This window comes from Balaenoptera acutorostrata, chromosome 1 (assembly GCF_949987535.1).
Source record: "Balaenoptera acutorostrata chromosome 1, mBalAcu1.1, whole genome shotgun sequence".
NCBI classification, from domain to species: domain Eukaryota; kingdom Metazoa; phylum Chordata; class Mammalia; order Artiodactyla; family Balaenopteridae; genus Balaenoptera; species Balaenoptera acutorostrata.
This window is the reverse complement of record NC_080064.1, coordinates 12,459,906-12,483,286: the sequence shown is the minus strand read 5'-3', so window position 1 is coordinate 12,483,286 and position 23,381 is coordinate 12,459,906. Positions and strand designations below refer to the sequence as shown.

Sequence of the window (23,381 nt, the reverse complement as noted above, 5' to 3'; positions counted from 1 at the left end):
CTCCCCCAGACCTAGGCAACCACTTTCTATCATTATGGATTTGCCTGTTCTGGGCATTTCATATAAATGGAATCACGCAACTTGTAGCCTTTTGTGGCTGGCTTCATTCACGTAGCACAATATTTTCAAGGTTCATTCAGGTTGTAGCACATATCAGTACTTTTCTTATTGTCAAATAATACTCTATTGTATGGATATACCATGTTTTATTTATCCGTTCATTAGTTGATAGACATTTGGGCTGTTTTGACCTTTTGACTGTTATGAATAACACTGCTGTGAACACTTGTCTACAAGTTTTGTGTGGATGTACGTTTTCATTGTTGATTAATTTTAAGAGCCTTTTATATATCAGGACTATTAACCCTTATTTTCCATATAGGCTGTAAACATTTTCCCCCAGTTTATATTTGCATTTGGGAAGTTGAGAAGATAAGGGTAGAAATGTGAATGAAACAGAACATTTAGGTTTCTGACCAGTCTTTCATACCCCTAAGAATTAAGTTTGTGTACCCTCACTTCCCCACCCTAGTCCCCATAAGCAGCCCCTTGGGGCTGGCCTGCTTCCTTACATGGCCTTGCGGGTGCTCTCTCTGTCTCTCTTTCTCTGTGTCTCTGTCTCTCAGCCTGCCTGCCCTACAACCAGGCAGCACTTAGGGCGCTTTCCAAGTTTCTCTCAGAAGCTCGCACTTCAAAGTAGCTGGCTGAAAACCCGCCAGGGTTGCAAGTCATCCATTAAAAGGCCTCAGGCTGTTGCAGGTGGTGGGTGGGAGGGGCAGGAGGTCCGCAGCGCTGTTTCTTCAAGGGCCAGCGCTGGGGCCTGAGCTGCTTCTAATCCTCCCAGGGCTGCCGTCCAAACACTCTCTTCTGGAGCGACACTCAGCAGCTGGATTTGAGTAGCCTCACAGTTTGAAGAAATCCTTGGAAATTGAGACATTGAATTCTTGAGCACTTTGTGTCCAGGCCTATCTTAAGTTTTTGAGGTCTCCTAGAATATTCCTCTAAAATATCCTCTTACACATTTAGTTTTGCCCAGTCAAGTTTTACAGAATATTAACTTTAGTTTAATCCTATTCGGAACAGTAAATGTACAACTTGATGTTGGCTTATGTAGTTCATAGATGTTCATATACAGTTTGTAGTTGATGTTCATGTCCTATATATAGTTCATGTTCATAGTTGGAAATCTTAAGATTTCCAATATAGGGAAAGTTTTAGATGAAAAAAAAAAACTCTGCTAAGTGCTAGATAAATATCTCATTTTTATTGTCATTCACATGGTGTCTGTTATACTTCAAATGCATGCATTTGTAATCTGTAATCTTATTAATGAAATCATTTACTCAACGTTTATTAAATCTTAACAGTAGAAGGGACCTTCACAGTTACTAATCGTAATGAGGAAACAAACCCAGAAAAAGTCAGTCACGTGAAAAGCATGTGCTACATTGAAGTCCATATACATCTACCTCCTAATAATTAGTATTCAACCTACTTTTTTCTTTTGCTTTGTATTCTTGATCTTAACTAATACCATGGGACAACTAATCCTTCCTTTGGAATTGTCATATTCTATCCTCTTCCTCAATGAAAGCCTCATTGCTCCTCCAAAATCATCGTGTTCTTTGTAGAAAGAAGGTAGCGGGACTTCCCTGGTGGCGCAGTGGTTAAGATCCCGCCTGCCAATGCAGGGGACACGGGCTCGAGCCCTGGTCCAGGAAGATCCCACATGCCGCAGAGCAACTAAGCCCGTGCGCCACAACTACTGAGCCTCTGCTCTAGAGCCCACGAGCTACAACTACTGAAGCCCGCGCGCCTAGAGCCCATGCTCCGCAACACGAGAAGCCACCACAGTGAGAAGCCCGCTCACCACAACGAAGAGTAGCCCCTGCTCGCCGCAACTAAAGCCCACACACAACAATGAAGACCCAACGCAGCCAAAAATAAATAAATTAATTAATTAATTAAATTTTTTTAAAAATTAAAAAAAAAAAGGTAGCTTTTGCCTTCAAGTACAAAGCACCTCTGCCTTGCCTTCTGGTTACGGTTGAGTGGAATAAGCATTGCAGTTTGCAGGGCCTTTTCCTGATCTTTTCTGTCGTGGGTGCCTGGGTTACTGATGAGATTTTACGTCCATTTTTGGAAGATAGGGCCGGGAGGAGAGCATTGGGTTCCCCCTTTTCCTGTAATAGATCGATGTTGCTGGCATGGGTTTATATGTAGTCGTATAAGAATAATGATGGCCAGCGGCACCTCTGTGAAGTGGAAGCTTTTATTATCATCTGCATTTTACAGAAAGGAAATTGAGGTGCAGAGATTTAAGTACTCTTGCCCGAGGGACTTAACCAGCTTTGGCTGGATTCCAAGGCAGGAGTTTTATCCGGGTGTGGGGAGTCAGTCAGCCCCCTGAGTGTGTGTGACTCTCCCAGGAGAGGCCTTCAGTGCCTTCGAAGTGTCGGAGGGGTTCATCTGGGTCTGGAAAAGGCTGCCAGCTGCTCTTCTAGGGGACTTTCCATTTTGTCCCCTTAAGGAATTTTTGCTCATCAAGTTTTCCCGAGTGACACATTCTTTTTGCAAATTATCATAATTTTCCATTTCCCTTATGAGAAATTTTTGCTGTTGAGAAGTTTTCAGTCACCAAGTCTTGTAGAAAATGTCTGAAAGGTTTTACGGTGAATAGAAACAAAGAAACTCTGACTTTGTGGACATTTTCTTTCTTTCTCTCTTTTTTCTTTCTTCCCTCCTTCCCTCCTTGTTTTATTTTCTCAGTTTTAATATTTTAATATTAAAATATTAACATTTACAAATGGTAAAACAAAACAAACAAACAAAAAACCCAGAAAGGATACAGAGTGAAAAGTGTAAGTCCTTTCCACCCTTCCCCTGCTGCTCTGAGGGGATCCCCGTTACCACTTTCTTGTATGTCCCTCCAGAGATGTGGGCGTTTTCTTTGAAACGTGAGTAAGAGGTAGGAATTCTCAGCCTGGGATGTGGTTTTGGACAAGCAGCATGGCCCAGCTTCTCCCAGGAAGGGTCGGGTACTAAATATTAAGGGACGTTGAGGCACTCGAGGAAGAGGTACTTAAAACCTTCAAAGGATGTTATAATATTCAGCAGGAGGGCCGCTTGCACAGGCTGCTCAGAAAGATCCACAGTAATTGTGTTGGATTCTGGGCACCAGCCAGATCCTCCTCGTGCCAGCGGGGGTGACGTTGTCCCATTCTTCACGTCCTGAGGGTCCAGCGCTGCGGGACGTCCTGAGTTGTTTTTCTGCTTCTGCTCTTGCCCTCTCAGCCTGTTCTCCATAACTCATGCAGCCAGAGTGACCTTTCAGAAATGTGAGTCTAACCGTGGCTCTCTCTTGCTTAAACCCCTGGCGTGACTCCCATCAGCTGGGGATGAAGCTAAGTCCTGGTGTGGTAGGTGTGGCCTCCAGCCTGTCCCTCCAGCTGCATTTCTCACCACTTTCTCCACTCACTTGGTACTCTCGTGACGTGAAGCGTGCTGTTCGCCGCCGGCCCAGCCCCCAAGCGTGCACACCACTCTTTGTCAGGCATCCACACCACTGCTTGTGCTGATCTTTACCTGGACGCCCTTCCTGCCTTTGTTTGTGTGTTTTTAGATGTACTAGGCACCACTTCCTTCCAGGTTGGCACTCAGTGGCACCTTTCAGCTCTCATCAGTGGGGAGTGACAGTCTGGGTCTTTCTCTCCGGGGGAAGGTCCTCGAGAGTGGGTGCCCAGACAGCCTTGGCCTTACTCCCCTTGGAGCCGCCAGCTCCCAGCAGGGCACCCGCACTAGGTAGTGCTCTGCAGTTGACTTTAAAGTACTGTCCACTACCCTGTCCCCTCAGCCCACCACATGCAAAGATTGGGCCCCGAATCCGTCTGTATTTAACCTGAGTGGGTGATTCTTCCCAGGCTTTCTGCCCTAAGTCACACAATCACAAAGACCTGACAGCAGAAGTTTGAAGCCAGGTGGGAACAAAGTCCATGTGCTTTTTTGTCACATTGGACCAGAGTGTGGCTACTTTGGTCTCCAACTGCCTTCCCGAGGCCTTGACCGGCTGCCTTGTCCAAAAGGAGCCATGCGATTCACTGGTAAGGGGACTTCACTGGGATAACCTGGTTTGTTTTGTTTTAATTAATTCATTTTTTTCCTTGTTTGTTTCACTGTGTATCAGTCACAGACTTTGTTAGAGAAAAAATATCTAATTCTACTTTTGCCAGTATTTGTGCACTGCTCCCTGTTGTTTATCTTCTTTAATCCTCACAGTCATTGTGTATATGGTGGTTCTCCAGTTTAATGGGTGAGCAATCTAGAACTCAGGGAAGCTTGCTTGAGCCCCCCTTGGTAATACTGGAGCCAGGATTCAAATGCATGTGCTTGGAGTCTGAGTCCATAGGTCTTGTCTCTTCTTTATACAGTAATCTCTCCCAGGGTGGTCCCATTCCATCTTGTGGCAAAGACCAGAATGAAGTGAAGAGATCTGTTCAACCACCTCTGCTGTTGACATCTCAACTGTAATTGGCCAAAACAGAACTCTTGCTTTCCTCCCGCTAAACCTTTGCTCCCACAGTCATTCCTCACCTCAGTGAGTGGCACTGCCACTTGGCCAGGCTAAAACCTTGGCCAGGTTTCTCAGGCTAAAAATTTTGGTGTCATCCTTGACTCCTTTCTTTTCTCACAACCCACATCTACTTGATTAGCCATTATGTTGGCTCCACCAAAACATACCCCTAATCTGACTACTTCTTTCCACCTCCGCCTTGGTGGAGGCCACCTCCCTCTCTTGCTTCTTTCCTGGTGTTCCTGTGTCCACGCCTGCCCGCTTGCAGTCACCCTTCTGCTCTCAACCCTCCTAGGGCGCCCCACTGGCCTCTAAAACCCTGAGGGATCTCAGCCTCTCCTGCTGCCCACCTCAGCGCTTCTCATCCTCCCACTCGCTTCCTCCTTTTCAGGCACGCCGGCCCCTTTTGCCAAGGTCACACCCGTCTTAGGACCTTTGCATTTGCTCTACCTTGTACCTACTGTAATGATCCCTGGGCTTATGGTAGCATGGCTCACTCTTCATTCTGGTCTTTGCTTAAATGTCACCTCCTTAAGAGAGGTCCTCCTTGACCCTCCTCTTAGATAGTTAATAGCCTCTGCCTCGGCTTGCTTTGGTTTTCTTCACAGCACTTAGTATGTGACATTATGTATTATATTGATTTATTACCTGTCTTCCCCGCTAGGCTCAAAGTGAGAATACTGTCCCTAAGGTGAGCACAGAGTAGGCACTCATTAAATGTTTGAGAAATTCTTTGGTCTTTGTTTATATCTGTTTCTTAATTTATGGACTGAGGACCCCTAGGGGGAATGCAGTAAGTATGAGTAGTTCTGCAGCTGTATCACACCACAGATCTTCTGTATATTAGGGGAGATTTATCACTCACTTACATAGAACTGTTTCTCAAATACATATTAATGCTGTTGTGATTAATAGACTGGAGATTCATTTTTCATAGTGGTTTTTGTCTATAGTTTTTCAGTTAACAAGCACCAAAAGTACAATGATCATTTCATGAGGGTCCACATAATATTTTGACCTTGAGTTGGTCATATTCAACAAGGCCAGGAATTCGTTCTATACCAGGCCTGTTCCCCAACTTGATTTGAGGGCGAAGTCCTAGGGTAGGTGCTATAAACAGCTGTAAGGAAGAAGCAAGAAGTCGGCGTACCCGGCAATGAGTTTATTGAACTTGGTAGGGGAGTCCACCTACCAGTATAATTTCAGGCTGTGTCCATGTGCCACCACCACTCAGGGAGTGCTGGGCAGAGGGGAGCAGGGGGGACGTTGGAGAATGATCAGACCCCATGCCAGTCCCACATGTTCTGATTTTGTCTTTTTGGTAGCAAGGCCCTTGATTTATCCCGTGTCAAGCTTCAAGAGTCCCCAGAGCAAGTACTAGCATGATGGGTTCTAAACTGGCACAGGGGGGCTTCCCTGGTGGCGCAGTGGTTGAGAATCTGCCTGCCAGTGCAGGGGACACGGGTTCGAGCCCTGGTCTGGGAAGATCCCACATGCCGCGGAGCGACTGGGCCCGTGAGCCACAACTACTGAGCCTGCGCGTCTGGAGCCTGTGCTCTGCAACGGGAGAGGCCGCGATAGTGAGAGGCCCGTGCGCCGCGATGAAGAGTGGCCCCCGCTCGTTGCAACTAGAGAAAGCCCTCGCACAGAAACGAAGACCCAACACAGCCAAAAATAAAATATAAAAATAAATAAACTGGCACAGGTGCTGGGATACAGGACACACTTTCTTCAGGGCCAGCCAGCCTTCCCGCGCAGCCACGATCCTAGAGCAGTGGGGTCCATCGGGGGTCAGGGAAGGGGATGTCCACTCCCTCTTCAGAAGTGTGGTTAAATTTAGAGATAGTACAAGTTGTATAGTTTGAAAAGCAAAGTCAGTAGCACAGTTTAATTTTATATTCAGACATTACTTTTAGATTTAGAAAAAAGTCAGTGTTTTTTATAACACAAACTTCAGCAAAGCAAACGGTACTGAATCTTGGCAGGGTGCATTCTGTAGAAGGAAGCAGTGCTTTTCAGGGTGGGGGCCACTATTCAGGAGAAGATGAAGCGTTTGGGGCTGTTGGGAAGGGCTGAGTCAGGTTTGTGTGTTTCTACAAAGTGGAAATGGACTTTAAAAGTTTGAGAAACACAAGTTTAATAGAAGAGCTGTATTTGCTGGGCGAGGAGGAAAGTTCCAGTACGGTTGGTTTTGTTGATATTTGCTTCTCTGCCACGTTGCGCTGCAAAGGGACGGGTTGTCACAGCAGGTGGGTTGGTGGAGTTGAGCAGGCAGCTTTCATGTTTGCAGGGCTGGCCTGCTGGGAACTCCGTTCCCTTGGCCTGAGTTGGTGTATGCCAGGCTGTGTACATGAGCCACCAGTATTTCTGGAAAATCAGGAACGCTGATCCCTGTCACCCGCTCTCAGGTGCCTCGAGGCCCTTGGGTGGCTGTCTCCTGTCCAGGCCTGCAGCTGGCACAGCCTGTCCCGGGAGCTGGGGACTGTTGTTCGTCAAGATTGGCGGGCGTCTCCTGGTGGTAGGCCAGTTGTTTCCTGGCTAATGGTTTCCCTCTGTGCAGCAGTTTGGAAATGCATGCAGTTCAGCGCTTGCTAATAACCTGGGCAATATTTCATGTTTGACAGGCGCCCATTTGACTCTGAGATGGAGCGTTGCTGTGCGGACCCACTTAGAGCTCTGGGCAGGCGCTCCAGCCTTCAGCCAGGAGCACCCTTGGGGTTTATGGAACAGTTGTTCAATATGAAGTGCTTCCCTGACAGAGAAAATCGCTCTGAGTGGTTCTTGCCCAGTGCCCCCTGTCTCTTCATGTTAATTGGGCTCCGGGATTTTTCCAGACTGCATTTAGAAGGAATAATGGGTCGTGGTTACAACATCTAAACAAGGTTCAAGTCACCAAGTAGTTTTTGAGTATACCCGAGGTGCCCAGCATAAAAGGATACGTAGAAACCATCTGATGTGGTCTTTGGCCTAAAAAAATAGAGAGAGTCAGCATCGCTGCTTCCTGGTAACAGTCGTTTGCTGAGTGCTTACCACACGCCAGGCACTGGGCAGGCCCTCTGCTTATGTTACCTAGCTTAATCCTGTAAAGAACGTGGGAAGCAGTCCCACTGGCTCCACTATGCCAGAGGAGAGCTTTGCTGTAGGTCACCTGCGGGTGTGGTAGGCGGCAGGACCTGGAGCTGAGCCTACTTGGCTTTGGCCCCAGAGGCTCTGCTGCCTCCGCCGCGCCGTGCTGCCTCTCAAGTCCTAACTGTTGGAGGCCGCAGGGCGGAGCTTGGGGCCTGGTGTAGCCGTGCTCTTAGCTTTTAGGTGATTGGACTGTGCCACACGTGGCGCCAGGCCGCTTGGTGTGTTGAAGACCCGCCATAAATGCCAGTTTGTTGTTCCTGTGGGGATCTGGGATTCAGGTTTTGTTGAATTGAGCAGAGTCGATTTCACGACCCAGGGAGAAACTTCTCTCATGGCAGCAGTCTGTGTGTGGATGTCTTGGATCCGAAAGGCAAATGACAGGGATTGTGTTTTCTCCGGCGCTCCCCCCACCCCCCCACCCCGCACTCCTGTCCACCTTTGTGGCTCCTTCCCCTCCTCAGGGCAGCCCTGGCCAGAGCGTCTGGGAACATGGTTGGAAACACCCCATCTCTGCACGGATTGAGTGTGGCACTTTTACCTCACTTTTTTCTTATTACAAATTTTGTTAAATTTTGAAAAATGTTCCCGTATAAAAGTATATGAAATGCACATATTTAGTTTAAATAATAAATTTAGGTGTATCCAAATAAAGAAATAGAGCACTCCCAGTATCTCAGAAGACCCTAATTGCTCCTCCTCCCATCCAGAGAGAATTGTTACCCTGAAATTTTTTGTTAATCATCCCCTTTTCTTTACAGTTTTACCATCTGTATCAGTTATCTCTTGCTGTAAGCAAACCACCTCGAAACTTAGTGTCTTTAACCATCAGCAGTTTATTATTTCTCCCCATTTTGTGGGTCGACTGGGCAGTTGTTTTTGTTCTACAAGGTGTTGAGGTCACTCGTGTGCCAGCATTCAGCCGGTGGCTGGGCTGGAGCCCTGGTGCTGTCAGCTGGGGCATCTCAGCTCTTCTTCAGGGGCCCGTGCACATTGGTGTCTCCTCCAGGGCCCCTCCATGTGTCCTCTCCCCCCAGCAGGAGCGCCTGGGCATCCCTGCAGTGGGGTGGCTGGGTTCCAAGGAAGCAAAGCAGAATCTTCCAGACCTCTTAAGGGCCAGGCCTGGAACTGGCACAGAGTCACTGCATCCTGTCGGTCAGAGTCGTCCCAGGGCCACCCCGGTTCAGCTGGAGTCTCACGGCAGGTGTGGTCGGATGGGAGGGATTGTTGGCGGCCGTCCTCAGAGACTGCGCCCACGCTGCCCACACATACACATCCATGTCCGTGTTGCCTGTTTGCATCCACACTGCGGGGCTTCCCCAGGTCCCTCACGTTTTCACTCCCAAATGAATTCCTTGTGAGGCTGGCCAGGGCTTGTGTCCAGCTAGGCTGCTTGTCCTCAGGGGAGCATCCCGCCTCTGACACCGAGGTCTGCCCCGTCCATCAGGGATATGGATCGAGCAGACAGCAGTGTCATGGAAGGTGCCGGCTCGGAGGCCGGAGTTGGTCGGAAACATGAGGGCTTTGGGCTCGATGGGCTCTGCGGTCTAGTTCTGTGTGAGTTTTCTGTTGTGCTAAGTTTAGGGGGTCTTTCTTAGAAGCAGCTTTAACTAAGGGCCACACGTAGCACCCTTGAAGCAAGATGAAACGAGGAGGAAGGGACCCCACTCTCGTGCTTAGCGGAGGGCACCGCACACCACGGGTGGGCCGGCGGAACCGCACTCGATCCCCGCCGTGGGTAATGAGCAGCGGGCTGGCTGCTGATCTTGTTACTGTGTTCAAGTCCCCTCAGACAACGCCCCCTCCTTGCGTGCACTCGGGACCGGCTCCCACTTCGCCGCCCGCCCCTGGGGCCCCCACGTCCCTCTGTGTGGCCCAGGCAGGTGCATCCTGCCCCACGCGCTCACCTCTTTTCCTGGTCCCCTCTAAGCTTGGCCAGATCCTGGTGGGTTCCTTTCACTGTAGAGTATAAAAGAGGAGACAGGAGACAGAGGACTGCATGCTCATTCTAGAACAACAGTTCACCTAGGTTTGGAGGTGGGGCACGGCCTGCTTGTAGCTCAGCCCCTCTGAGGGGAGGACCGAGCCGGCTGGCCCCTCACCGGCTCACCTCACCGTCTTGGGGAGAAGAGAGGGGCTGTTGGAGCTTTGTAGCAGGCAGGCAGCTGGGGGAGGTGAGTGGGTGAGCACTGGACGACAGCCTGGAGGCTCTGAGCTCCACTGCCCCTGGGGGCTGTGCGGTTATAAAATCCACGGTGCTGCTGACAAGTGACACCATTTAGCACTCGGCAAGCCCCCCAAGGGCCCTCACACCCCCTGGGGGGGCCGATCACAAGATGGGGCTTGTGAGTGCATGTTTAAGCGCTATTTTTCTGTTTGTGGGATGGCCCTTTTTTTCCTTTTTCCTTCCTTCTAGTTCCTCTCCCTACTTCCCCCATCCTTCCCTGCTTCCTCCTTCCCTTTTATCCTTGTGTGTTTTCTCTCTCGTCCATTTCTTTCTTTGATTTTGTCAGAACAGATGCTCTTTTAGGACTGTTTCTCTTGTTGGAACAGCTTTGGAGGCTTCAGAGGGATTCCAGAAGCCTCTGGTGTTCTCCCGACACCCACATTTGGGGAGGAGCCCACTTCTGGGCAGGGTTCTCGCATCACAACACTGCAGTTAGCTTTGGGTGGAAAACATTACTCGTGGCGCGCAGCTGCTCCCCCGTGTGGGGCGGGGAGGGGCTGGGGTGCTGGGCCACCGCCCACCCTCTCGCAGGGACCTGTACCAGCCTTCTCCCAAGGCCTCTGGACGTGAGTGCACCCCGCCCCGACGTGTCCCCGCCAAGGGCTCGTCTCGGCCTTGGTCCCAGGCAAGGCCAGTAACCACCTGACCTTGGAGCTGGCAGGTCCCTTCCACCCTGTTGGCCAGGAGTCTTTTCTCATGTTTATCTTCCCAGCAAGTCAGATTGCTTTCTGGCTGGAGGGTTCTGCTCTCAGCAGGCTCCAGCCCAGGGGCCTGGGAACAACTCTGTACCTCAGGGGGGGGGGGGGGCGGGGGGGGAGGGGGCGCAGGGCATGGGTGTTCAGCCAGTGCTCCCCAGTTGTTTCTGAGCCTGGGAGGTACTTCCTCCCAGTTCACTTCTTGGGTTGGCTCCTGGTGAAGGTGAGGGAGCCAGGCCCACTGCCAGGAGGGAAGAGTTTGGATCTGATTGGAAAGTTCTGAAGGGGATTATTCTGCAGCTGATTGAGAAGGCACCTGTGGGCCCTGGTGGTCCCTCCCTTTCTGCACTTGGCGGGTATTTCACCTGAGGACAAAGAGGGTGAACTGGTGATTGGAACTCAGGGGCTGCCCGTGCACATGTGCACACATTTGTCTGCTCACGTGGCTTTTTCCACAGCAGAGAGAAGACAGCTCAGGTCGGTTTGGCCCAGGCCTCTCCTTGCCACCTGCCTTTGGTTCCATTTACACCTTGCCTGTGTGTACCCCCTTTAGGTCCTAGGCCTAAGTGCCCGGCCCGCCTGTTTAACCCTACAGGCTGGACACTGGTTCTTTTCCATGTCCTCCAAAACTTCTCTGTTTTAGCTTTGACCTGCTCAGGAACAGAACAGCCGAACTTCTTTCTCCCTTGCATCCCTTGAGGTCACGAATGAGAACTTGCTTTCTCTAGGGACTGAAGACCTAGAGAAGGATGCCTTTATGGGGTGTCCTGGTCAGTAGTAGCCTTTGCTCCGGCGGCTCCGTGCTGTGCCGGCTGGTTTGTCACCGAGCAGGTTGTTCAGCAGACGCAGAGGGCCCAGCCACCTTGCGCCTGACCTCTTGACTCCAGGGCTGGCTTCCGGCTCTCCCCCGCTTATACCTACGAGCTTGAGCCTCAGCCACTTATGATCTGAGCGGTCCAAGAAGCTGTGCCTCTGGCTGGGAGCTTGTGTGTGGAGGCTGGGACCAAAGGACAATCCTGGGGACGCTGGAGGGAGACAAAGGGTATTTTCAAGTCTCCAGCAGCAGCAACTCTGAACTCATGACTCAGGGGCTGGCAGCCCATGGCACACGGCCTGTTGCCACTGCCTGTCCCCCCTTACTTGATGGAGCCCTACCCACCTACTCGGTGACTTCTCCCAGTTCAGCAAATACACCCTTCCACTTGTGAAAAGTTTCCAGACACCATGGGTGGGTGGGCTTTGCATCCTTCAAAGCCGATCTGTGCTGGCTAAGCCACGTGCGCGGGGGCGTGGCTTTCGTTATGTCTCATCACAGCCAGACAGCCATACATGGTCACTGCAGCTCCAGAGCTGCAGCGCGGTGACTCAGCCCCGAGAGGCTGATGTAACGGGAACAGCCGGAGCCAGTGAGTGGCTGCTGAAACCTGGAGGCCGAGAGCCTCCCAGGGTCATGCTCACCTGCCCAGAAACCACCTGGGGCAGCTCTGAGCAGACCCAGGCCTCAGAAGAAAGGTTCTAGAAGAACTGGAAGAGAAACCCCTGCCACTTATCAGATTCCAGGCCAGGGTGTGACAGCCCAGCCCGGTTGGATCTATGTAATGTGGTCCCAGGAGTGGGCACTGATGTTTACTTAGAAATGGGTTCTTTCTTGAAAGGAGAGTCTGCTTCTTTTCCCTAGAAAATGCCGATCCTGAGACTGACTCTGGTGTGGTGTTGAGGGGGAGGGGAGAGCCGTTTTAGATACTTACTTAGTCCTGGCTTGTGCAGTTCAGGACGATTTGGCACCAGGCCTTGGAGTTGTTGTGAGCATTTTTACTTGAGACAGTTGTGGAATTTCCAGGCAGCAAGTGAGGCCTTTGACAGAGAAACTGCAGCAGGCCAGCAGCTCCTGGGCTCAGGATCAGAGTTCATTCTTTCTCCAGGGACAGCCTAGAGAGGTTTCTGGAGGCAGAAGACTCACCAGCTCTTGTGTAGTTCCCTGAGCCCATGAATCAGAGGTGGGGGAAGTGGGGGAGAGATCGATCCTCACCCCCGAGGGCCAGGCTTTGCCGAGGACAAGGCAACCTGCACAGACCCCTGTGGGTGCAGCGGGAGAGGGGCTGATTCCTGAAATGCTGGATGATGAATCGTCTGCCTTCCCAAGCGCATATTTCACCTGTACATGACAAACTGAGAAAAATAGAAACAAAATAGAAAGGTTTTCATGAATCCACATGTATCCAATTGAAAGATCTTTTAGTCTAAGATTATGTCATGCATTCTTTTTGTAAAACAAAAAGTTAAGCGACCATGTTTTTTTTTTTTTTTTTGAAATGCTGACAGTAATCAGTGTTTTGTGTGTGCTTGGTTTTTGATTTTTTAATGTCATTACCTGGCAAGGCACAAAGGTGGCTGTTTTGTGTTGGTCCCTCCATGCTTTTTGGGTTTTGGAACTTTCCTGACCAGTTAGCCCAGGAATCTAGAAGCCAGCCCCTAGTCGGTCTGGGCCTGCAGAGGCACCTGCCCTTTGTGGATTTGGTTCCACCCTCCCACCCATCCCCCTGCTTCTCACCTGGGGGTGCTGGGATTGCTGCTGGGGCTGGTTGGTGTCCTCGCTCGTGCTAACTCGAGGGCTCTGTGGCTTTCCCCAGCCATGGATTTTCCCCAGCACAGCCAGCATGTCTTGGAGCAGCTGAACCAGCAGCGGCAACTGGGGCTTTTGTGTGACTGCACTTTTGTGGTGGATGGTGTTGACTTTAAGGCTCACAAAGCAGTGCTGGCGGCCTGCAGCGAGTACTTCAAGATGCTCTTCGTGGACCAGAAGGATGTGGTGCATCTGGACATCAGTAACGCGGCAGGTACCCCACTGGGTCCAGGGCCGAGCTTGTGGCGGGCCCCGTGCCACGCGAGGCCCTCCTTTGAGCAGCACCTTCCAGCTGTGGGGTGCGCCAGACCTCCCACGCAAGACTCGGCCATGAGTGCGTGGGTACCAAGTTCTTACCACGTTTGCAGGGCCTCTTTTGACTGGGAGCGGGGTGGAAGGGGAACGCTGGCAGGAAGGGCTCATGATAAGCTCCGGAGTGAACACAGGACAAGCTCATCAGGAGGGACAGAGAGCGGGAGGGCTCTGAGCCCTGGTCCCTTTCCATTGCTGAGTCAGTCCTCAACCCCCTACCCCAGTGCTCACCTTGATGGGAATGGCAAGGGTTGGGATCGGGAGGGGTGTCAGGAAGGTCTTGGGATTGAGGAAGGAGCTAACTGGTCCTAGATTCAGGTTCCCAACCCAGAATGGCATGCCATGCCACCAGAAGTTCGGGCAAGGTGTCGTTCCCCCATTTTACACATGCGGAAACTGAGGCCCAGAGAGGTCAGGTGACTGGCCTGGAGGTCAGGTAGAGAGTTTGTGGCAGAGCCCTGATGAAAGCCAGTGGTGAGAGACTCTGTCCTCTGGTGCTGAAGTGCAGTGGATGGGCAGAGAGTGTTCAGGGTGGGCACTCACACCCTCCACCCTCTATGGGTGTGCTTCTTTTTGGAGGCTGTTGTCTGGGTTGAGAATCCCCAGGTTGCCCGCCTCTCCACCGGCACAGGAGATGGGGAGACAGTGGGCTGCCACCACCACTCTGCTTTTCACAAATCCCTGGATCCTGCCACGGAGTGGAGCAGCTGGACAGGCTGCTGGTGCCAGGCCTCGAGGTGGGTTCGTGATGGCTGTCTGTGTCCTTGGCAGGCCTGGGGCAGGTGCTGGAGTTTATGTACACGGCCAAGCTGAGCCTGAGCTCTGAGAACGTGGACGATGTGCTGGCTGTGGCCAGCTTCCTGCAGATGCAGGACATCATCACGGCCTGCCATGCCCTCAAGTCACTGGCTGAGCCGGCTGCCAGCCCTGGGGAGACTATGGAGGCCTCGGCCTTGGAAGGTAAGATTCTTGGCAGGCTGTTCCTGAGCAGGTGGCTTTTGCTGGGTGCTCTGCCCCCGCCTCTCTCTGTCACCTCTTCGGCCTCGCCTGTGTTGTGGGGAGTTCGCGGGGAGGAGCCGCAGTAAAGTCTGAGAACGCCTCTCAGGGGGGCCCCGGCTGCCTTCCCTGCCTGAGGGCACCGGCAGCCACGCCTGGCTCAAGGCCTTTGCACAGGACTTCCCTCTTCCGGCAGGTCTCCTCTCCCACACCCTTCCTCCTGCTCCTCTTAGTGCCTCAGGAAAGCCCCCTGAGGCCCAGTGTTCCTCGTGGCACACTTTCAGAGAACCACGCTCCTCTCCTTGTAAGCACCGATCTCTGATGAGCGTCATTTCACGTGTGACGACTGTCTCCCCGACCAGTCTGCGAGCCCCATGGGAGCAGCAACCATGACTGTTGTACCCCAGGCCCAGCGGCAGCCTGGTGTGATGTCGGTGCCTATGAATAATCTGTTGAATGAGCAAACCAACAAACCGCTACTTAGATGTATCCCCAGGGAGGTCTGGAAGAGCTGGCAAGCTCTGGGCTACCTCACCCCGCCAAGTGGTGGACACTTGATGGGAAGTGGCAGGTCTGTCCTGTTCCATCTCCAGTGGGGGACAAGAGAGCCAAAGAAGAGAAGGCTGCTGCCACTACACTGAGCGAGCTGGACGTGGCCAGAAGCAGTGCGCCCACAGGCCTGGGCCGGGAGCCCAAAGAGGAGTGGGGCGGCCAGGCCGAGAGCACGGCCAGCGGTGAGTTGTGCTGCTGAGGACCTGGCTGACTGTCCGTCACCTGCCGGCAGCGTGGGCCCCAGCGCAGTGAGCAGCTTTCTCAGGAGGCTCCTGGGGGAGGGAGGGAGGGAGGCACAGGCAACTGCATCCCTTGAGCTCAGGTTACCCAAAACCACCGGTTATTTTTTCTGGGGCATCTGTTAAAGCCAGAGCAGAGGCTCAAGCAGCCCGAGCTTGGATGTGCTCCCCCCACCCCCGGGGCCATAGCCGCTTCCAGGGGTCTGGTCCAGGAGAGCCGACCGGCCCCTGGACAGAGGGTGCCAGTCCAGCCCCGGATGCCCCCACACCTCTACCCCAGGTGCAGAGCAGACGGAGAAGGCCGATGCCCCCCGGGAGCCTGTGGAGCTCAAGCCGGACCCCACAAGTGGCATGGCTGCTGCTGAGGCCGAGGCTGCCTTGTCAGAGAGCTCAGAGCAAGGTACCCGCCGCCAGCCGGGGCGCCCGCCCTCACACAGGCATCCCCCACTCACACGTCACCCCCCCCCCCACCCCCTGCCAGGGGCCCTCTCTTCCTCCCTTAGCTGATCTCACTGTGAGTCACTCACATCAGCTTTTGGGCCGACATCTTTCCTCATTCTTGAATTTTGACATCAGTTTCTTGGTTGTACACCCTGGCCATGCTTCCCTTTAGCACAGAAGTGTCCTTGTTGTAGTACTGGCCCTGCTGTTTTTCCCTGGGCTGAGCACCGTGGCGGAACTTGGCCGCCCATGGCACCCACCCCAGCCTCCGCCCCCAGTGCTTGCTGGCTGACAGCACCCTTCCCACCTGTGTCGCCAAATACGGGGCCCCCGTTGGACTGAGGCCCATCTGCGTCCTCCAAGCGGCAGCTGTCCCGGTCATTGGTCTCCCCTGGGCTTGCCCTGGCGGTGCTGGGGACCATTTATCTGCAGCTCCCAGGCATTGCCCTGCCCCTGCGAGGCGCCCACGCAGAGAGAGGGTGTGTGCAGAGATGAGCCGTGCCCAGGCCTCACTTGGCCAGTTGCCAGGTCGGTTTCCTCAGTACTTGCCCTTCTGGTGGCAGAAATGGAGGTGGAGCCAGCCAGGAAGGGAGAAGAACGAGAGGAGGAGGGCGCCGTGCCCGCGGTGGTCAAGGAAGAGGGGCCGCCGCTGGAGAAGGGCGAGGCCCCCGAGGAGAGCGAGGAGTCGGCCAGCACGGACTCGGGCCAGGAGCTCGGCGCGGAGGCGCGGGGCCTGCGCTCGGGCACCTACGGCGACCGCACGGAGTCCAAGGCCTACGGCTCCGTCATCCATAAGTGCGAGGTGCGCCGCGGGCGGTGGCGGCCCCGCCCTGGCCCCCCGCCGGCGCCGCCCCTGACACCCAGCCCCCTGCGCCCGCAGGACTGTGGGAAGGAGTTCACGCACACGGGCAACTTCAAGCGGCACATCCGCATCCACACGGGCGAGAAGCCCTTCTCGTGCCGGGAGTGCAGCAAGGCCTTCTCTGACCCGGCAGCCTGCAAGGCCCACGAGAAGACCCACAGGTAGGCCCTGCAGCCGCCCCCCATGCCCGCCCGCCCCGGCCCCGCGAGCCCCGCGAGCCCCGCGAGCCTCCTGTCCCCGCGTTCCGCCGCCAGCCCGCTGAAGCCATACGGCTGCGAGGAGTGTGGCAAGAGCTACCGGCTCATCAGCCTGCTGAACCTGCACAAGAAGCGGCACTCGGGCGAGGCCCGCTACCGCTGCGAGGACTGCGGCAAGCTCTTCACCACGTCCGGCAACCTCAAGCGGCACCAGCTGGTGCACAGCGGCGAGAAGCCCTACCAGTGCGACTACTGCGGCCGCTCCTTCTCCGACCCCACGTCCAAGATGCGCCACCTGGAGACGCATGACACCGACAAGGAGCACAAGTGCCCTCACTGCGACAAGAAGTTCAACCAGGTGGGGGGAGCCGGCCCCGGGCCCCTGTGCTCCGGCGGCTTCCGTCTCGGGGGCCCGGGGGGCCTAGCGGGGAAGTAGGTGGTGTTGGCTGAGCAGAAAATGACCCTGCCGGGTGGAGCTCTTGACTGCTCTGCCGAGCAAACTGGGAAGGCAGGCTGGGGGGACGGGCGCGGGCCAGGAAGAACTGAGGGGGGTGGTTTTCCCATTTCCCCCGGCCTTGAGGAAAGGGGGAGCCCCGCACAGGCCCCCGGGAGGACCGAGGATCGGTGGTTCCCTGCCGTCTGACCCCCTGCCTGGGCGCAGGTGGGGAACCTGAAGGCCCACCTGAAGATCCACATCGCCGACGGGCCCCTCAAGTGCCGGGAGTGTGGGAAGCAGTTCACCACCTCAGGTAGGGCCCGGCTGGCCCCGCCCCCGGCCCCGCCCCCGGCCCCGGGCACCCGTGCCAGGCCCACCCTCGGTCTCGCCACAGGGAACCTGAAGCGGCACCTTCGGATTCACAGCGGTGAGAAGCCCTACGTGTGCGTCCACTGCCAGAGGCAGTTCGCTGACCCCGGCGCCCTCCAGCGGCACGTCCGCATCCACACGGGTGGGTGAGCGGCCCGGCGGCGCCCGGGTGCGGGCACAAGGGAGGAGAGCAGGCGCCGACACCTTCCCGTCCCCTGCCTCCATCCCCAGGTGAGAAGCCATGCCAGTGTGTGATGTGCGGCAAAGCCTTCACCCAGGCCAGCTCCCTCATCGCCCACGTGCGCCAGCACACTGGGGAGAAGCCCTACGTCTGCGAGCGCTGCGGAAAGAGGTCCTGCCCTTCCGGCCCCCAGCCAGCGCCCTGTGGGGTTCCGGCACTCGGCGGGTGGAGGGGGTCAGAGAACAAGCCCAGGGCTCGGTTGGTAGCCGGGCAGACTGCTCCAGCGCAGGTCCCGGGGTCCTCTCGGGTCTAGACCCTGAGGTGGGAGGCCCCAGCCCAGCACCCCGGCCCAGGCCTGGGCGGTTCTGTGCAAGCCTTTCCTTCTGGCCCTGCAGATTCGTCCAATCCAGCCAGTTGGCCAATCACATCCGCCACCATGACAACATCCGCCCTCACAAGTGCAGCGTGTGCAGCAAGGCCTTCGTGAACGTGGGGGACCTGTCCAAGCATATCATCATCCACACTGGTGAGTGCGTGCCACCCGCCTCTCTGTCCCAAGCCCTGACTCTGGGGCACATGGTGGGGTGGGAGGTGCCCCGGACTCCAGCCTTCGGTGCCGGCACTTGCTGAAGGCGGCCTTGAAAGCAGTTTAACTCCAAGGAGGGCCCCATTTTCTCAGAGCTTCTGGAAGGTGCGGGGGCCACTGGAAGCTTCCCTGTGCCTCAGGTGGCCGCCCCAGAGCTCTTCCTACTGGAAAAGACAGGGCTGCGGGGGAAGCTGGAGGCCACTGAGGTCCTCCCCCCCTGCACCCCCCCCCCAATGGCAGGAGAGAACCTTGCCTCCCCCCCCAGGAGAGAAGCCTTACCTGTGTGACAAGTGTGGTCGCGGCTTCAACCGGGTGGACAACCTTCGTTCCCATGTGAAGACTGTACACCAGGGCAAGGCAGGCATCAAAATCCTGGAGCCAGAGGAGGGCGGTGAGGTCAGCGTGGTCACCGTCGATGACATGGTCACGCTGGCCACTGAGGCACTGGCGGCAACGGCCGTCACTCAGCTCACAGGTGCGGACCATCACTTAGCTCCCAGGGCAGCAGGGGGTGGTCACAGCAGGGGTTGCCTCTGGGGTGGCAGCAAAGGGGCAGGTGAGTCTGGTCTCAGGCCCTGCCAATGCCCCCACAGTGGTGCCAGTGGGGGCGGCGGTGACCGCTGATGAGACAGAAGTACTTAAAGCCGAGATCAGCAAAGCTGTGAAGCAAGTGCAGGAAGAAGGTGAGAGGGGCCGCCTGGGGGAATGCTGCCGGACCCAGGGGCCCTCCCTGTCCTAACTGCAGCCCCACTCCCACAGATCCCAACACTCACATCCTCTACGCCTGTGACTCCTGTGGAGATAAGTTCCTGGATGCCAACAGCCTGGCCCAGCACGTGCGGATCCACACGGCCCAGGCACTGGTCATGTTCCAGACGGATGCGGACTTCTACCAGCAGTACGGGCCAGGCAGCACATGGCCGGCCGGGCAGGTGCTGCAGGCTGGGGAGCTGGTCTTCCGCCCTCGGGATGGGGCTGATGGGCAGCCGGCCCTGGCAGAGACACCTCCCACAGCCCCTGAATGTCCACCATCTGCTGAGTGAGCAGGCACCTCCTCCTCCTGTTTATTTAAGGTTGGACGGCACCCTAGAACTGAGAGGGGTGAGCCCATTCCCTAGAGAGAATAAATCTGATTATTTTCTAACGCTGCCTATAGCTCCCTGTGGGGCTGGGGCGGGGAGCTGGCAGCTGTGGCTGATGCCGGGGAAGGGTTGCTCCACCCAGCGACCAGTCGGCAGAGACTTGCTTGTGGGGAAAGCCAGGCTGTCCCTTTGCAGAATGGGACTGGAGCCCCGGGACCCGTCTAGAAGCAAGCTGGTTGCTTTGCCCGAGTTGGGGTGTGGGCAGCACACTCAGGCCAGAGAAACTGCGGCTCCACGACCCCCATCTGGCCTCCTCTTTGGAGGCTTCTCCTCGGCTCGGCGTGAGGATCGGACCTCCCCTCTCCACCTCTCTCCGCTGTGCAGCCACGGCTGTGACCCTGCGCCCTTGTGTTGGGAACTGGGCCCACAGGGCTTGGCCACAACTGCTTACCAGGATCCAGGCCACCCGTACAGAGCCCAGCTCGGGGGCCCATTCAGCCAGAGCAGCAAGGTAGGCAGAGCACCAGACCCAACAGGCCGCAGGCCTGCTTCTGTTGGGCCTAGAGAAGAGGGAGAGCTCCACACTCGCTTCACGGTAACCCTGGCCGCAAGATCAGGGCCAAGCCAGTGTCATCTTTTGAGAACATTTACTTGCCCTGAATCAGTGGCATCTCTGCAAGGCTGAGAGCCTGGAGGGACAGGAATGAGCGGCCAGGAGCTGTGATGGGGAGGTGGGAGATGGCAGCACTGCTTAAACTAGGAGCAGCAGTGCAGACGGTCAAGCAGCTCATTCTTACCTCTGTCAGCAGGGAGGCATGAGATGCCTTCTCTGCCGCTTTTCCATACAGCTTGTCCCCAGCAGCTGTTAATTCCTCACCCAGAGATGGTACCATCTCGCACCGAAAGCATAGCTCTATTTGGAAGAGCCCCGGGGAACTACAAGTGAGACCAGCAACTTTGTGGTCCTTGTGTTCCCGTCTCCCACACCCAACTCCCCAGCTTGTGGTGGGTCCAGCTGCTGGGGAAGCTTGGCCCACCAGTGCCATCCGCCTACTGGGAGGCAGCTGCTGCAGGGCCAGCCTGCACCATGCCCGGAGGGGGAAGGGAGAAGAGGCAAGACCCCAAAGCTTCCTTAAGATGTTTCTGAGTTTGAGTGGGAGGTGGCTTTATTCTTTAATCAATCAAATTTGAAGTGCCTTCGACATTACGCAGGAGCCAACTGGGACCTTGAAGTGTCAGATAAACACCACAGCACTGAAAAACAAACAGTTCAAGTTCAGTCTGTGATGAAAATCTTCTTTTGTACAAGATAAAATGATCCTTGGGGAGGATCAGTGGCAGAAAGGAAATAATAGGTTCCATATACAGACTTGGTGGGGGGTTGAAAGCAAAAGTGGGACGAAGGCTAGCTGTTCCCGTTAAGCCAAGGACCCCTGGTCCTCCCATCCAAGTGACAATCACATCCACACTTGACATGTTCTGTATTTTTTAATAAAGTTTGTAATCCAATGGACACACAAAACAAAATTGCGCTGAGAAAAACAGTTTTCATAAATTAATAAGTGTTAGGAAGTTTTGGGGGAGAGGTCAAGGTCACAGGAAGAAGGGAAGCCAGTCTTTTGTACAGTCTTTTTGTGTGTGTGACACTTCCAAGTTGCGGGAGCAGGGCCCGTGCTGTAACGAAGCGCACTTATACAAATGAGTGACAATACAAAGTCTGAGTATGAAAATAAGATTTTCTCTGAAAACACATTTTTGGCACAGATTAAAAAAAATGTATGTTGGGGAATTTGATTTTTAAGTCAGTATTATATATATTTATATATATTATATATTTATATATACACACATCCCAAGTTCTGCATATTCCACCAAGAGAGAAAATCCTTCCGTTTGCTCTTTTCTGATTGTAAACTGTACATCCTGGGTGAATCAAAGACGGTGGCGCAGGAGAATTAAAGAGAGGTGACATCCAAATGAGCAAGGGGAAGGGACGGGTGGGGACAACACAGCCCAATGAAATGTTCCTTGACCCCAAGGTTTCAGCAGAAGTTTGAAGTCCTGCGTGAGAGTCTGCGATGTGTGTTCACGTACACCAAGACATCCAGAGTGTCACAGCCTGTCTTCACTGTGCAAAAGTCCAAGTCACTAATTTAGTGCAAAGGCAGTTCTGTTTTGTTTCTTAAAAACAAAAACAAAAAAATTCCACTGCCCTGTTCCTTTTCTCCAAAAAGAGGAGAGAGAAACCCAGCCTCAAGGTGTCTGCAAGTCCATTGGTTGGTGGTCTGTCCTTGGGCTAAATGTCATGTAAACATACGAGTAGCAGCACCACTGCCCAGGGGGGTCTGTCTGACTGAGCCGGGCGGGCGGGCGGGTAGGAGAGCGAGGCTGGCCGTCTGGCAGTGGAGTCTGTCCCCCTTGGCAGCTTCTTCCTCCCCTTGGCTGGGCTGTCCTGTGTTTTATTTTTTGCTGCAGAGCCTCAGGAAGATATGCCGAGTGGTGACCATTCAGTGGCTCACACAGAGGCAATGACGATCATGAGGTGGGGAGAAATGTTGGAGATGCTGGCCAGGAGGTCGGGGGCCAGACGGGACAGGTGACTCTCAGAGAACTCGCAGGGCGGGAAGATCTGCAGCACATAGGCGGGCTGGAGAAAGGGACAAGAGAGAAAAATGGGACCTCCTGTCTTCACATCACCCACCCCGCTACCACTCTTCCCTAAAACACTTCCAACTGGGGGCGCAAAGGCCCAACAGAGAGCCAGGCTGAGTCAATTTCCCAACCAGCTAAGGTCTCCAAGACTCTGTCCACCAGAAGAAAACTAGGTATCAGAAAACTAACATGAAACTAACCCCTGAGAACTTCTTCTCTATCATTAAGCTAAAGAAAACCCTCTGCTGCCTCAGCCGTCCATTGACTGTCTCCAGGATGGGCAGCAGTAGTCCGGCCCATGCACTCCGCTGGTTTCCTCTATCCAGAATGCCCCTTTGTCCAGCTCCTCTGGGAAACTGTCCTGACTACTCTAGCTGGCATGGGCAGCCCATGCCACCAGATCAGTCAGACCGCCTGACCAGCCGAGACCAGCCCCACGTATGTGTGCACTGAAGCGGGACACTGGGCTGACCTGATTGGAGCCAGGGTTGGGAACGTTGATGATGCCTGCCGCCTGCTTGGCCTGCAGATACGTGATGAAGGCAGCCTTGAGGGACTCGGTCTGGCTCACGACGTCCTCTTGGTCACGGCCACAGGGCAGAGCCAGCAGCAGACAGTAATCTGTCTCCACCTGGGGAAGAGGAAGCTGTCAGTGATCGTGGGAGGGGGGGGCACCTCACAAAACAGCCCAAGAAGAGGCCTGTCCAACCCAGGTGATTCGGCTCCTAAATCCCCACCTCTACGATGACCCTGAGGGCCATCCATATATTTGCTGAATGAAAAAAAGCCTCATCTCTGGATCTAGAGGCACCTTACACTCCTAGTGGAGACAGAACATGCCCTTCATCATCCACTCCAAGAAAGCCATTATTGCAAGCCGTGACAAGCCACGGAGACAGGCAGTGGGGGCCACCCGTGCCTTCCCTTGCTGTGGGCGGGGCACTTGCTCACCTGGGCCCTGAGTCTTACCGTCATCCTTCGGGCAACCCCCTCCAGCTGTGAGGCCTCCAGCCGCATCCTCTGGGCGATCCTCAGGGGGGGCCCTCCTTCAGAGAGCGGCAGGGACCGATGGGCCAGGACATTGTTGCCAGAGACGAAGTGGAGCTGCACAGCAGCTGTGTCGTTCTTGAGGGCCAGTAGGCCCTGCCACACGATGGGGTACTTCTGCTCACAGGGAAACAAACAGAAGTGAGCTCACGGCTGGAGAACACAGCTGTGCTGGCCATGGCCCCAGG

The 23,381-nt window shown here is 54.6% G+C and overlaps 2 protein-coding genes across 7 annotated transcripts in view; one reads left to right on the top strand and one right to left on the bottom strand.

Moving 5' to 3' along the window:
• ZBTB17 (zinc finger and BTB domain containing 17) overlaps nt 1–19,556 on the top strand; it is a 31,080-nt gene extending 11,524 nt beyond the window's left edge. For 2 of the 4 annotated variants that reach the window (XM_057533706.1, XM_057533701.1), the window contains 14 exons: nt 13,249–13,455; nt 14,325–14,513; nt 15,143–15,283; nt 15,621–15,740; nt 16,345–16,583; nt 16,662–16,804; nt 16,898–17,198; nt 17,502–17,589; nt 17,671–17,787; nt 17,877–17,997; nt 18,222–18,352; nt 18,678–18,887; nt 19,006–19,095; nt 19,172–19,556. In XM_057533706.1, the coding sequence (XP_057389689.1) occupies nt 13,251–13,455; nt 14,325–14,513; nt 15,143–15,283; nt 15,621–15,740; nt 16,345–16,583; nt 16,662–16,804; nt 16,898–17,198; nt 17,502–17,589; nt 17,671–17,787; nt 17,877–17,997; nt 18,222–18,352; nt 18,678–18,887; nt 19,006–19,095; nt 19,172–19,455 (2,379 nt within the window). In that variant the 5' untranslated portion in view covers nt 13,249–13,250 and the 3' untranslated portion in view covers nt 19,456–19,556. The remainder of the gene's footprint in view (nt 1–13,248; nt 13,456–14,324; nt 14,514–15,142; nt 15,284–15,620; nt 15,741–16,344; nt 16,584–16,661; nt 16,805–16,897; nt 17,199–17,501; nt 17,590–17,670; nt 17,788–17,876; nt 17,998–18,221; nt 18,353–18,677; nt 18,888–19,005; nt 19,096–19,171) is intronic. The other 2 variants (XM_057533715.1, XM_057533710.1) reach the window with 2 other exon arrangements.
• Nucleotides 19,557–20,967: 1,411 nt separating this feature from the next.
• The window catches only part of SPEN (spen family transcriptional repressor), an 81,562-nt gene continuing 79,148 nt past the window's right edge, over nt 20,968–23,381 (bottom strand). For all 3 annotated transcript variants that reach the window (XM_057533686.1, XM_057533688.1, XM_007174981.2), the window contains 3 exons: nt 23,116–23,310; nt 22,619–22,777; nt 20,968–22,141 (listed from right to left, as the gene is read on the bottom strand). In XM_057533686.1, the coding sequence (XP_057389669.1) occupies nt 22,010–22,141; nt 22,619–22,777; nt 23,116–23,310 (486 nt within the window). In that variant the 3' untranslated portion in view covers nt 20,968–22,009. The remainder of the gene's footprint in view (nt 22,142–22,618; nt 22,778–23,115; nt 23,311–23,381) is intronic.